This window comes from Danio rerio, chromosome 7, assembly GCF_052040795.2.
Source record: "Danio rerio strain M-AB ecotype USA chromosome 7, GRCz13ab, whole genome shotgun sequence".
NCBI lineage: Eukaryota > Metazoa > Chordata > Actinopteri > Cypriniformes > Danionidae > Danio > Danio rerio.
Window position 1 is genome coordinate 20,149,338 of NC_141027.1, and position 14,347 is coordinate 20,163,684.

At 36.4% G+C, this 14,347-nt stretch overlaps 1 protein-coding gene across 9 annotated transcripts in view; it reads right to left on the bottom strand.

Annotated features, from left to right (window-relative positions):
* Positions 1-2,665: 2,665 nt before the first annotated feature.
* The window catches only part of acap1 (ArfGAP with coiled-coil, ankyrin repeat and PH domains 1), a 99,572-nt gene continuing 87,890 nt past the window's right edge, over positions 2,666-14,347 (bottom strand). For 5 of the 9 annotated variants that reach the window (XM_087259643.1, XM_087259639.1, XM_087259642.1 and 2 more), the window contains 6 exons: positions 14,009-14,056; positions 13,735-13,907; positions 13,545-13,654; positions 10,374-10,484; positions 10,207-10,262; positions 2,666-3,392 (listed from right to left, as the gene is read on the bottom strand). In XM_087259643.1, coding sequence (XP_087115769.1) covers positions 3,298-3,392; positions 10,207-10,262; positions 10,374-10,484; positions 13,545-13,654; positions 13,735-13,907; positions 14,009-14,056 — 593 coding nt within the window. In that variant the 3' untranslated portion in view covers positions 2,666-3,297. Of the gene's footprint in view, positions 3,393-6,554; positions 10,263-10,373; positions 10,485-13,544; positions 13,655-13,734; positions 13,908-14,008; positions 14,057-14,347 lie in introns of all 9 variants that reach the window. The other 4 variants (XR_015494830.1, XR_015494831.1, XR_015494832.1 and 1 more) reach the window with 2 other exon arrangements.

Here is a 14,347-nt window from a genome sequence, read left to right on the forward strand (position 1 = left end):
AATAGTAGCTCTACTGTCATTTTCTAACAGTTAAAGGTGCAGTAGGTGATCTGCCAGAATGCTAGCATTAGCATGATAGCTTAGAAATTTTACCTCCCTCCCCTGCCATCCAAAGCCATGACTTCATTAAGTCATGAACGCGCACCAGTTAGATATCACACTAGACCATGTCATTCACCAATTAGAAAACTCTATGGAGACTAGCTCTTTATTAAGCATAGTTATTGACAGTCCTCAAGAATCAAAATCAAACTTCACCTCAGCAAGGCTAGTTAGGTGGAAGAGCACTATTTACTTGTTTTGTTATTAGACTACATAAAAATTAGATCAGATAAAAGGAGTGCTAAAAACAGAAACACTTCCATGCATATAAACTCATTCATAAACAACAACACAGTCTACAAACTGTGACATATAGACAGTCTACATAAGTTTTGCGTGGCTAAAATAGTTTTAAAACATACTCGTCTTAAAGAAATACATCCGTGGTGTCACCCTTCAGATCATTGTTTTGAACTGCATAACGTCATTTCCCTCCAGCGTACAAAAGTAATTACGATATTAATTCAGGGTTTAGAAAAGTTTTGATTCTGCATTTTTGGCAGAAGCCCTTTCAGAAACATTCTTTCTTTTCATTCATACAAGGCCACGTTGGTCTTTCAGAAAGAAGTTCAGGTTGATGCAGAGTTTGCCAGATGACGTCTCTCTGTTAGCTGTAGATTCTACACATGTACGAGCGAGTGACATACGTCTGCTTAAAGACACGAAAATTGCTAAAATTTGCTAATGCGCTAAAATTACAATTTGTTGACAGTTTGAGATACCTGTCTTAATTGAGATATTTGTCAGGCCGACATTTTGTATGTTGTGGCTGGAAGGGCATCCGCTGCGTAAAAACGTGCTGGATAAGTTGGTGGTTCATTCCACTGTGGCGACCCCAGATTAATAAAGGGACTAAGCCAACAAAAAAATGAATGAATGAATGAATACTGCATGGGTTTAATAAGCTAAATTGTTTTCTGATATCTACATAGTAGGTTAAAGGCTTCGGTAAGCTCAAAAAATATACAGAAGCGGTTTAATAAGCTAATTAATTACTCAAAAAATGTCCATAAAATCAGAAGGCCCATGATTGACCATATATGGCTTGTGTCGTGAATATTATTGCGCTCAGCTCTGACTTAGCACACGCTCAGCAGGATGTACGCTGAACACGGACCGTTATGAACGTTATGAACGACCGTGAATGAACGTCGCCTCGTGGTTCCATCCCAAAGAGGGAAAAAATCACTTTCGCGAACGCTCACGCTCAATCTGCCCAGTTGGTGGAATGAACTCCCTAACTGCATCAGAACAGCAGAGTCACTCGCTATTTTCAAGAAACGACTAAAAACTCAACTATTTAGTCTCCACTTCACTTCCTAATCTGCAATTGCCTCTTTGAATATCACACTAACTGTACAAAAAAAAAACAAAACAAAAAAAAACTAATACTTCCCTTCTTAGACTTGACAGACCTGAAACCTGCCTTTAGTACTTATTCATTGTTGCTCTTAGTTGTGTAAATTGCTTCCTTGTCCTCATTTGTAAGTCGCTTTGGATAAAAGCGTCTGCTAAATGACTAAATGTAAATGTTATAAACCCAATCAGAGTAAAGTTAACCTGTTTTGCTCTGGATAAAAGCTAACTAATAATAAAACTTGCCAACAGAGAGTGATAGAGATGTATCTTGTTGTATTTTTAAGCTATATTCAAAGAAAACACAGCCGAAACAGATGACAGTTGAGCTGAGTGATTTGACACGATTCAGCAGTCTACAGTGTCTGTTGAAACAAACGCATTAAATTTCACAATAATCATGATAAATTACCAAAAGATGTAACAAAACATACCATATGGCTCTTCGGAGTGGAAATGAATATTGTATAATCTGTAAATCTTGCCTTTTGCGTCCCTGAGGCCAGTTTTTGAACGTGCCTCGTGCTGTTGTTGCCCAGTAACGCACAGTAAATAAACTGCCGCATGTTTTTAAAATAAAAGTCCCAGAAACATAGTAGGTGAAAAGCACGCTTACAAATAACTAAGGGAGGAAAATTTTCATTATTGTCTCACTAGAAACACAGATTTTCATAATAGGCCACCTTTAAAACAAACATGGGTTCTTGAAAGGACTTCAATTTAAAGGTTATGGTGTTAATTCAACAAATGTACTGTGCTGCTGTCAAAAACTGAACAAAAAAAATAGAATTTTTTTATTTAAAAACATTACATTTAAGTCTTGTAAAAAAAAAAACAATGAAATAAAGCTCTTTTTATTAATATTTCAGAAACCCATTTAAATATTACTAGTATTGCATTCAACAAATTTCAATAAATTCTTTTGAACATGATTGTTTAAAATGGTCAACATTTTTAATGACATCTAAAACATCATTAATATGACATTTTTTTATGTAAATAAGTACATGAATGAGTTTTATGGGGGTGCACATGCTAGTTGTGTGAATTACAGGATCTTGATCTAAAAATTGAATCTGATGTTCATGAACGTGTGGGAACCCTGACTACACTAAACATTTGAATGGTTTAGCATTCATATAAGTCATTGCAAAATCCTTGTTGTCCTAGTTGACCAGTAGCATAGCTTAAAAATACAAGTGAGTCATTTATTATATGAATCATTTATTTAGTTACATATTATACCATTTCATGGTATTTCAATTAACAATGTGGCGTACAAAATACACCAATTAACCAATTTCAAACATATTTTGGTCTTATATAAAGAAAAAAACTGAAATAAAATTATACTGGAGACCCAAGCAGACAGGGCTCTCTCACCCAAAGGAACATTTACATTCAAGTTGCAATAACACTGTGGCTCACAATATGGTGAATGAAAAGATGCGCATCAAATCATTTGAATAAGGTTAATTTCAATGCTGTTTAAATTAAAAACATACTCCACCATTTTTCTCAGCTTTGCTCCACTTGTTGCTTTCATCGCTTCTGATGTGTAAACTTACTCAAATGATGAAGGTCAAAGCGAAGTAGCCTAATAACGACTGTGCCTGAAAAAATAACTGACCTAAACTAAGCCTAAGCTGGGATAAATATGCTAAAACCCAGATATTTAGACCCACGCTCATGTAGTAGGCCAGATAAACCGAATGAAGCAGCGTTTCATAAGAGGTGTTTACTGTGGAATGTGGGAACTTCATTGGGTCTGCTGGAGCCTACGTGTGTGTGTGTGTGTGTGTGTATTGATGAAACACTGACATCTGCTGCTCAGCCGCTTTATTTCATATCGGCACTACGGCGCTTCAGCTTCTCCGGGTTGTTGGAGGCCATTTGGGAGAAATCCCTGAAGATATCGTGATAGGTGTCATCACCTGCAGAACGAAATCATGGAGAAAGAGGTAAAGGGATTATTAGTTGAAGGTTGTCAAGGGAAAACCAAGCATAAGTCTGCAGACCAATCTTCCCGCCAAAACACATATGACGCATTACAATCATAGAGAGGGTAAACACAAAATGGAGAAATTTAAGAGACATGTTTGCTTTTTTACCTGAGCTACTTTTAATTTGAGAGCAGAGTTTTAGGACATTTTGATTAGAAATGGAAAGGATGCAAGGCAAATGTATGGAAGCCTAAAAGGGTCAGAATTCATCTGTATTGTACAACTGTTTCATACTGTAAAATCATTGTCTCCATAAAATAATATGGAAGGTAATCAGGGCAAGTCTCTTTCAAATAAAGTTGACTATCCCATGATTAGTATGACTGTCTGTGTGTCAATCACAACAGCCAATGAAATCGGTGTAATTTAGTCCATATTTGCATATGATGCACATATTTAAACATCAGACATTATATATTCCCTTCCATAAAAACTGTTGCCCCACATTGGACAGCCAAATGCATACAAAAGAAACATACTGTCACATTCCATTTTCATAATGGCATGGCAAAGTTTGTAAGGCACTACTACAGAACTGATCAATTCGGACTCTTACAGCTTTCCATATGTTTAGTTTGCATCTTTTACAGCATCTCTTGTATGACATAATGGCTGCGCCTGAAATCACTTACATCCATGCTATATAGTACTTAAAAAATTGATAGACCTAAAGTATCCGGATGACTTTCTGTGAGATTCTGAAGTGCGTATTCAATGAACAATTTACTGTCAGGCAATGTCATGCGAGAGAATTTATCTATGTGATAATAACCAACTGACAGATACGTCTGAAATCCATTTACTATGCTCATATTCATATCAAGAACATACTTTCTTAATGGCCATGAAGTAAATTCAACAGGATTTAGGCACAGCTAGTGTTTTTTCAGCCAATGATATGCTTCCGGTGAAAGGTTTATGTGACTTTTAAATTTCATCAGGTTCCTTTAACAGCATCGATGTTGTAATGTTATCAAAATACAACCAGTTAAACAGATTTAAGCATTCATTTAATTGTTCAAGCGTAAAACTAGATGAAAGACTGTGTAAATGTTAACGCCGTCAGTAGCTGCACGCTAGCACTAAAAACTCCTTTGAAAAATACTGGGGTAACATTAATGTTCATATTTTAAAGACATAGCGCGGAAAAGAATTTATGGAGTGCTTCTTCCGGTCTGAGACCCACTTTATACCGTATATTTCTCAGGCAGTGAAGATCACTCATTTTTAAAGAAATCGGACCTTAAATGTGTCGATATTGTAATGGAAACACAATTTTCACTGGAAGCGCTGAGGCTGACTAACTGAAAATGAAAAGTCTATGTGCATATATCCCATTAAATATGGTAGGCTACCTACTTTAGTGGTATGTGACTCTCGATGAAGCTCATGTTCTAAAACTGCTGCTCTCAAGTTAAAATTAGTTCCATAAAAACGAACACCTCAACATGAATAAACAGCATGTCTTTGCATATTAAAACTGACTGCTGTTTAATTATTGCATACTATTAAGAAATATACGTACTGAAATGATTCATGTAAAAATAAAATTAAAACAACAACCAGTGAAAATAAAATTTCTCTCACAACAAAGACAAAGACAATGGCACCATAATCCCAAGTGGAAAGAGAGCAATTTTTGCATAAAGCGTTTCCCCATTCATCATTGGAGGTTGAATAAAAGCATGCTGAAATAAAGCCAGAATAAAAACACAACACAAATATTTCCATATTAACTGTTTTCTGCCCATGGAAAACCTTTATAAAGAAAACCCACCAGGCTTTAATGCATTCAAACCATTAATACTGGTGATGCAGCCAGTTACTTTCATATTCATGATTCATCTGCTTATAGATACACTATATATATATATATATATAATAAACTGAAAACTTATTGTGGCCTGTTTATCATAATTTCCCTCATCCATGATGTATTTTCTTTATAAAGGTTATTCACTACCATTCACAACAAGAACAATAACCATAAAGATGATTGGTTGCACTTCATTTTACAGTATGTGTACTTACAGTGTACTTACATACTGTATTATATAAGAACAACATGGGCTAGGTTAGGTATAGGGTTATGTTAAGGGACATAATCTATATTTCACACCGTTATTGTAATGAAATTGATAAGTGCATAGTATGTACAAACATAACAGGACTGTAAAATAAAGTGCTTCCATATTATTATAACTATATAAACATCTACACCAATGGACGACAACATTGTCGCCTGAATCACAGTTGCACATTTGCAATTGTACATACATGCTGAAGCTGTGGCGATCAATAGTTTGACAACTTGATTCCGCATCAATGCAGAAATTTCTCTTGAGTGGATTTTGAGTTTACTTTTACAACAGCAGATGGCACTGTAGGCTAGTTTTTAATCATACACTCAAACGCTAAAGAGAAAGAGCACTTGGACTTTCATTCAGTAAAGTCTAGATAGGATACACGGCCAGACGGACATGTGAGTTGATAAGATATGCACGACAATGTTTAATATTTTTACAGTACTGTGACGGTTGGGTTTAGGGTTGGGGTGGGGGTAGGCATTAACAAAATACAATTTTTAGGGTAATTTAATAAATAACATAAATAATACTCAGTACAACTATGGTTTTTACAGTAGTGTGACACTTGGGTTTAGGGTTAGGAATGGGATCGGGGTGGACGGAAATTTAATAAATAATATAAATAATTCTGGTTTACTTCTGGCCACAACCGTATCTGATCTAGCAACAACCCTTTTATTCAACGAGTCATGCAAATTGGCTTTTATGGCAGAAAATTAATGTAAACACAGCTCACTTTTAACACTCTTGTGATTCCCTTTCCTCGCTTTATTAAAAATTATTTTAGGTTCAAGTGGTATACGTAAGGAATTGGATGCAAGCACAGATTGTCTCTTTGTAAGGCATACAGTGCCTTTCACCGTTAAAACCCAAGCTCAGAATCGATTCAAGAGAGAATAGTGATGTTTTTTTGAACATTTCTGAATTGACGCAAAATCGATTTTCCGCCACAGCTTTGTAACAGCAGCTGTTACGCATACATATAGTGGTACGGTAGCAGGATTACCTGTAGCAGGCAGTGCAGAGGACACACACTGCAAGCGGTAGACACCTGGCCACCCGTCTCAGGACACACACACACACACACACAAACACACACAAACACAGACAGCAAAAACTAGTTTGTATACAGAGACACAGACAGATGGACAAACTGCCATAGAGAAGGCCCGCAGCAAAACAACAGATGCAAAAAGCATAAGCGTGGCAAGACAGCACACCTGTAAACATCTGGCACTGCGACAAGAGTATCAGATTTAGAGAAGCACAGTTCAGCTCCTTTTCAGATTAAAGAAGCCGAATAGAAAATTCAACGTGATCATGTTGAAATGATCATCAGGGACTGGAGTTTTGTTAACTGTAAACATGTTGGTTGATTGTGATGATACCCCATACAATGCCAAATATCAACCCTAAAAACAGCTGAATCATTTAAATTAAGGAATTACTAGTGCTTGCAAGGCAGATGTTTTACATCTTTGGTATGATTAGAACGACAGATTGATAGATTGTTAGCCCAAAATCTTAAGCCCTCCTGTGAAATTAAATTCTTTTTCAAATAATTTCCAACTGCTGTTTCAAGATCAAGGACATTTTCACAGTATTTTCTATAGCATTTTTCTATCTTCTGGAGAAAGTCTTATGTCTTTTTTTTCCTGGAATAAAAGCAGTTTAAATGTTTCATAATAATTGTTAAGGTCAATATTTTTTTAGCCCCCTTAATAATCATATAATATAATCATAATATATATTTTTTGATTGGCCACAGAACAAACCACTGTTATAGGTTGTTTTCACATGATGTCACTGATGACACACACAATTCAGTTGGAGGGCGGGAAGTGATTCTTCTACATAGGAATCGCTGTCAGAACATCTACATGTTTCTGTTTTATGTTGTTAATAATTGTTTAAATCGATCATAATACAAAATGCAGAACAGCTTTTATAGACTTCCAAAAGTTTCTGCTCATAATGAGGGAAAAGTTTAAGAAACTGGCTGAAAAACGGAAGAAAATATGGCTTGTAATAACAAAAATTTCAATACATCCATGTGTGCAAACTTTTTTTGTAGGTGATGATTCTTTTTTGACAGCACCAATAAAGATTGCATACAGGCCTAGCTATGTGTTTAAATATGTTTATGTTGTAGAAAAATCAGATACAAACACCACCACACTTATACAAAATCCAGGAGAATATAAGTAATGCACCCTGCCATGCTGTTATGAAATCTCTGTCTTGTTTTGCAATACAGTAATCCAAGTCTTTACTGGCGTTTCAGCAGAATAAACAACCGTAACGTGAACATTGAGACGCACAGCAGCGGTGAATGTTTAGTTAAGGAAATTCAACCCTTGCGACAAAACTCGACGGTTATCGTGGAGCACTTTTGCCCCCTTACAAAAATAAATTAATAATAATGTAGACTATGCGTCCATGCTTTTTATGCTTTCATCTGTTATTTCGTAATGTCTGGAAGATATCCGCAAGGAGAAAAACTTTATTAATATATAATAAACCTAGTAAAGTGTGTAATGTGTATAACAACTCTTTTTTAATGTATGTAAACTGATCAACTGTAATAAATACTGTAATGTTAGTGTAAACTGTGCTTCATTGTGATGGTGTAAAATTATAAAAAACTAAAGCCTATTCAAAAATTTGTTGATTACTACAGTTGTGTTGTACCACAGCAACAACATAAATACTACGACAGTTTAATTCAAGTAAATATCTATAGCATGTTTCCAAACACTATGGTATTTACTACAGTATTTTTCATGTAACGATGTAATCGCTTATACAGTATCTACTGCCTCGATGACAGGCAAATATATTTTAGTTCAGTTGAAAACCCAGCCCTCTTCATGGTACAAGGATCATGCCCAACATATGTGCTTATTTTCTATTTATATCTCTTTTGAAATATGGTATAAATCACAAAATTACTGACTTTTCTCTATCGCTGCGTCCGAAACTGCATACTTCCATACTATATAGTACGCTAAAATCAGTATGCGAGCCGAGTAGTGTGTCCGAATTCATAGAATTCAAAAATCAGTATGCGAAAAGTACCCGGATGACTTACTACTTCCAGCGAGATTCTGGAGTGCGCATCCCATCCACGCTGTGCTATCCCATGATGCCCCGCGAGCAAATTCATGAATGGGAGTGAAGCGATGCAAATGACGCAGGTAGGTCGCGTGACCATGACAAAATGGCGGATGTGGTACGTCCGAATTCCATTCATACTTTTCACATTCATACTGTATAGAACATACTTTTCTAACGGCCGAGTAGTACGTTTACATTCAAATGCAGTATCTACTGAGTAGTAGGCGGTTTCAGACGCAGCCTATGTCTCCCAATCAGTTTTTTACTCCCTGCCCTCCATTTACTTCCTGCCCACCATTTTGCACGTCACCAGAACGACGTGATTGAAAACAACCTATTTACTGACCTTCCTAGTTAACCTAGTTAAGCCTTTAAATTGCACTTTGAGCTGAATACCTTGCAAAATAATTAGTAAAATATTGACAAATTATACAAAATTTCAAAGGAGGGTTACTAATTTTGTCTTCAACTGTAGGTCAGTGGAAGCTATATAGTTAAAATTTATGTAGTTCAAATTGCATAAATATAAACCCAGTAAACTTTGAAGAAGAAAAATAATTAAAAGTCAGCAAATTTCAAGATAGTGTTGACTTGCAAGCACTGTAATTACAAGAAGCTGAGTTTACATTATGCCAAGTAAAAATTGCAATGCCTATTCCATACCTGCCAACACTTTTTCCCAGGAGACCCATCACCCAGCCCCCTTCTGTTTTGTTATTTCTCCCAGAAAACTCTTGTAATTTCACCCTGCCTCCTCAGCTTTTTGGTATAGTCTGTTAACAACCCCAGGTCGCCAACTTGGGTATCTGATTGCAGCGGCCACTCGAAACCATTCCATAGTACTGTGGTTACTAGCACCACAGTACAGTTACTAACCCAGTTCTCGACTATGTTATTCAGACAAACACACACTATAAGCCCCCCTTCCTGGTAGTTCCCAAATTTCAGAGACAAATGTTGGCAGGTATGGCCTATTCAGATCTCACAACACATGAATTAAGACAAACAGAGCTATTTGCAGTATGCTTTAAATTAAAAAAGAAAGAAAAGACCCTCTACATTCCACTTCAAACATTTGTAATAGCTTAATGCACACCAACTAGATCCGTTTACACATATACTGTCACAGTACTCATGCAAAACCATCCTTGGTACCAATAATACCAATACCCACCCATAAAAACTACTATACATAATTTGATCAAAAGGACCACAGGTATAAAAAGCACTGAAAATGATATCCTTTTACACAGTGCTTGTTTTAGTGTTGATACGGTTCTTTAACACTGTGCAGTGTTAACAGTAAACTAATATTAAAACGTAGTGTTTTCTATTAACATTCATTGTTTTAAAGTGCTTCACCACAGTGCACCACAAGTCAGTTTTCCTTTGTTTTGTCATCTAAAATGTACACGCCAGGTTCGTTCAGGTTGTCCGACCACTCAGCTGATTCTTGATGGTCTGAAAGCCTTTTTTAGTTTGTCCTATCACAGAGCCCATCCCGCCCCCAACACCACCAGAGCCCCGCCCCTCAGAATGACCTGATGGAGTGCCGTCCATCTCCCGCATCTCCTTGTTCATCTTGGCTATCCGGAGTCTAGAAGGGGAAAAAAGCACAGCGCTTGATTGTTAATCGAGTTACTCGCAGGAAGCACCTCCTCATATATGTACTGTAAGCTAATTAGTGTGCTTTCCTAAGAGCACTTACAGCGTGACGATGTCAGCGTTGGCATTATCAATGGCTATACCGATTGGGTCCTTTTCTTCAATGTCTTTTGCGTTGTAGTCCGCTCCTCTCTTGAGAAACAGACACACTAACCTGTAAAAACACACACAGATATGTTAGGTCTTAGAAATGGGTTTAAATCTATGATTGTGTGTGTGTTAATTAGAGCTGAGTGTTGATACAGATTTTATTTGATTATTTTTTTTCAGATTTTGAAACTGTATTTGAGTTGATTCGGATTCAAATATTTTGCACACAAGCTACTTTTTGCATACAGTTTTCAAGGATGGCTTTTAACATATGTGACAATAAATATACATTTTAATACACATTAAAGGGATAGTTCACTCAAAACTGAATACTGATTCACTTTTCACAAACAACTTTGAGTTTATTCCTTCTGTTCACTAAAGACTTTTTTTTTTAAATGTGAAAACCTGTAACTATTGACTTCTAAAGAATTTGTTTCTGTCACTGGTTACAGGTTTCTAACATTTTTCAAAATATCTTCTTGATATCTTCTTGACTTTAAGATGTGAATACATATTTCACTGTTTATTTTGACCATTATTTTTGGTGCAAACTATCCCTTTAACAGCGTGCCCCAAATGATTCAGTTAATTTTTTGATTCTTAACATATATAATAATATAAAACAAAACCAAAAACTGTTGTGTGGATTCTAACTGTAGTAAACTTTTAAGCAAAAACGTCATAACCAAGGCTGGTTGTGATGTATTCATCATAAAGAAGCGATTTTAAAGTTTCATTTTGTCTGTGAACTGGAATCTAGTTGTTTATTGAAGTAAACTTTAAATTGCATTTATTATGTACCCACGCCAATGCGAGGAGAACATGCCAAATGACCCAGACGGGGCTTGAGCCAGTGACCTTCTTGCTGTATATATATATATATATATATATATATATACAGCATATATATGTATATATGTATATATATATATATAGTTGAAGTCAGAATTATTAGCCCCCCTGAATTATAAGTGCCCCTGTTTATTTTTTCCCCAATTTCTGTTTAATGGAGGAAAGATTGTTTTAGCGCATTTAAGCATAATAGTTTTAAAAACTTTCTTCTAATAACTGATTTATTTTATCTTTGCCATGATGACAGTAAATAATATTTTACTTGATATTTTTCAAGACACTTCTATACAGCTTAAAGTGACATTTAAAGGCTTAACTAGGTTAATTAGGTGAACTAGGCAGGTTAGAGTAATTATGCAAGTTATTCTATAACGATGGTTTGATCTGTAGACTATCGAAAAAAAATAGCTTAAAAGGGCTAATTTTTTTTTTTTTAATTCAAAACTGCTTTTATTCTAGCCAAAGTTTAATCATTTAAAGTATTTTTTAGTTATTTATTAATTACGTCTAAAACAAAAGTGATTTTACGTAAGTTTCAATATCTGAAATTAGCAGAGTTATTCAGAGAATAATCAACAGTTATTCAGAGAGTTTTCAGAGAAATTGCTGACACTCCTAATTTTCGGTATTAGATTGCATCTGAAAAGCGTCAATAATATTTAATATTTCATTTGATGCTAAATTACTTTGCACTCTACATCATTTTGGATAAGCAAAAGCTCTGATTTCTTAAATAATTCTCAGATAAATTCTACATGTAGCTCAACACAGAGCTAAATGTTTAATGCAAAAACATCAAGAAGACACCCATCACATCAGTACTTTAGGCACATGTCAATAAAACCTTTTTTTTTTAGCTTGATCGCGGAATAATTTAGGTGTAATTAAAATGGCTCTGATAGCAGCAAGGAAATGCATAGATTTATGATGAAAATCAGTAACTTTCGTCTTATGTTAATTCATTTTCTTTTCGGCCTAGTCCCTTTATTAATCTGGGGTCACCACAGCGGAATGAACCGCCAACTTAACCAGCATATGTTTAATTCAGCGGATGCCCTTCCAGCTGCAACCCATCACTGGGAAAGTCTTATGTTCATGTTGAAAGAAAAAAGTCATTCATGTTAGAAAAGATTGGGGGCACATTTGCTGAATACATAAATAATTTGGACATTACATTGACTGAAAATGCTAATGGGATAATGTGACTCCTCTTTGCTTTAATCTTTTATTTGTTCTTTCATTTTCCTTCAACTTAGTCCCTTTATTCATCAAGGGTCACCACAGCGGAATGAACTGCTAACTTTTCCAGCAAATGTTTTACACAGCGTATGCCCTTCCATGCTGCAACCCTGTACTGGGAAACATCCATGCACACTCATTCACACACAAACACTACAGCTGATTTAGTTTATTCAATTCACCTACAGCGCATGTCTTTGGACTGTCGAGGAAACCGGAGCACCCGGAGGAAACCCACGCCAACACGGGGAGAACATGCAAACTCCGCACAGAAATGCCAACTGACCCAGCCGGGACTCAAACCAGCAGCCTTTTTTGCTGTGAGGCGATCGTGCTACTCACTGCATCACCCTTTTATTTGTCACCATTGTTTATTTATGCACTTGTTTATTTCCTCTTATTTTACACATCAGCTCAAGGTCTCACAATGATGTCCATTCAAGTGTTCTGTCTGGTGAGGGTGGGACTGGGGTGGAGGGTGGTTAGAAAAAAATGTTTACATGCATATTGAAATGATTCTGTAAATTGTAAATGCGAAAATAATAAATATTTTGAAACTTTAAAAAAATTATAAAAAAACTTTTATATTTTAATAAAATTTTATATTTAAAGTCTTGAACATGCTGTATATTTGTGCGGACCATTAAATCATGCTTACCTGCTATTGTTCAGCAGTGCACATCATTGGCATTCATTCAATACTGCAAAATGAAACCTATAACTTGTGAAATAGGCGGTTCATTCCACTGTGGCGACCCCAGATAAATAGGGCACTTAGCTGAAGGAAACTGAGCTTGTGAAATCACACTTATTTGCTATGGGGCTGTAAACGCAACTGCAGTAGCATATATTAAACAGCAGGGAGCACCCTGCAGCCACAGCTGAAAAGTGTTGCTGTAGAGCAGCTCTCCTCAATCCAGATCCTTGTGACCAGGATTGGGAAATGCTAAAGTAAGGCAAAAATCTACATTGGGATTTTTAGAATCCGAAAACCTGATTGTTTTACACAGCCCTAGTGCACGAGTGTTACCCTGTATGTCCCAGTATGGTAGCATGGTGTAGTGGTCCTCTCCCGTTTGAGTCCACCTGGTTAACATTAGCGCCGTTCTGTAACAGGAACTCACAGGCTGCCAGAGAATTCTGCAGAGACAAACACACAGTTATTATTCAGCATAACACGCACTCGCACATGAAAAATAAATGACTTTTTACACACTCACAGCAATAACGGCTTGTATTAGTGGTGTTTTGCTGTCTTCAGCCACGTTGACCCAGTTGACATCAGCGCCGTGCGCCAGAGCATCTGCCATCAGAGGGAAATGCTGCATGGAGGCCGATCGATAGAGCAGAGCCCCGGGATGAAGACCGCTCAGATCCTCTTCTTCATTATTGTCTGTACAAAGACAAAAAGAGAGAGAGAGAGGATGGGTTTGTGTGGTCAAGTGGAAGTATGAACATCACATCTGTGAGTGTGTGTTTGTGTTTGTTTGTAACCTTTATGAGAGCCAGAATTGTTCTTCATTATGTCACTTGGAGTCAGGCCTGGAGGGAAAACATCAAACAACAAACAGTCACTGATTAGATCAGCAGCCACTGGAACCGACACTCATTTTCATTCTTTCAGTTTACCAGTGTCTTCATGCGTGGGTCAAGGTTAGTACAGTTTTCAACTGGTTTTAGTTACTGTTGAAATTTTTTAAATTACATTACTCGTTAATGTTTGGAAACATGATGTCTTTTTTATTCATTCATTCATTTTCCTTTGGCTTAATTTCTTATTTTTTAGGGGTCACCACAGCAGAATGAATCGCCAACTTATCCAGCATTTGTTTT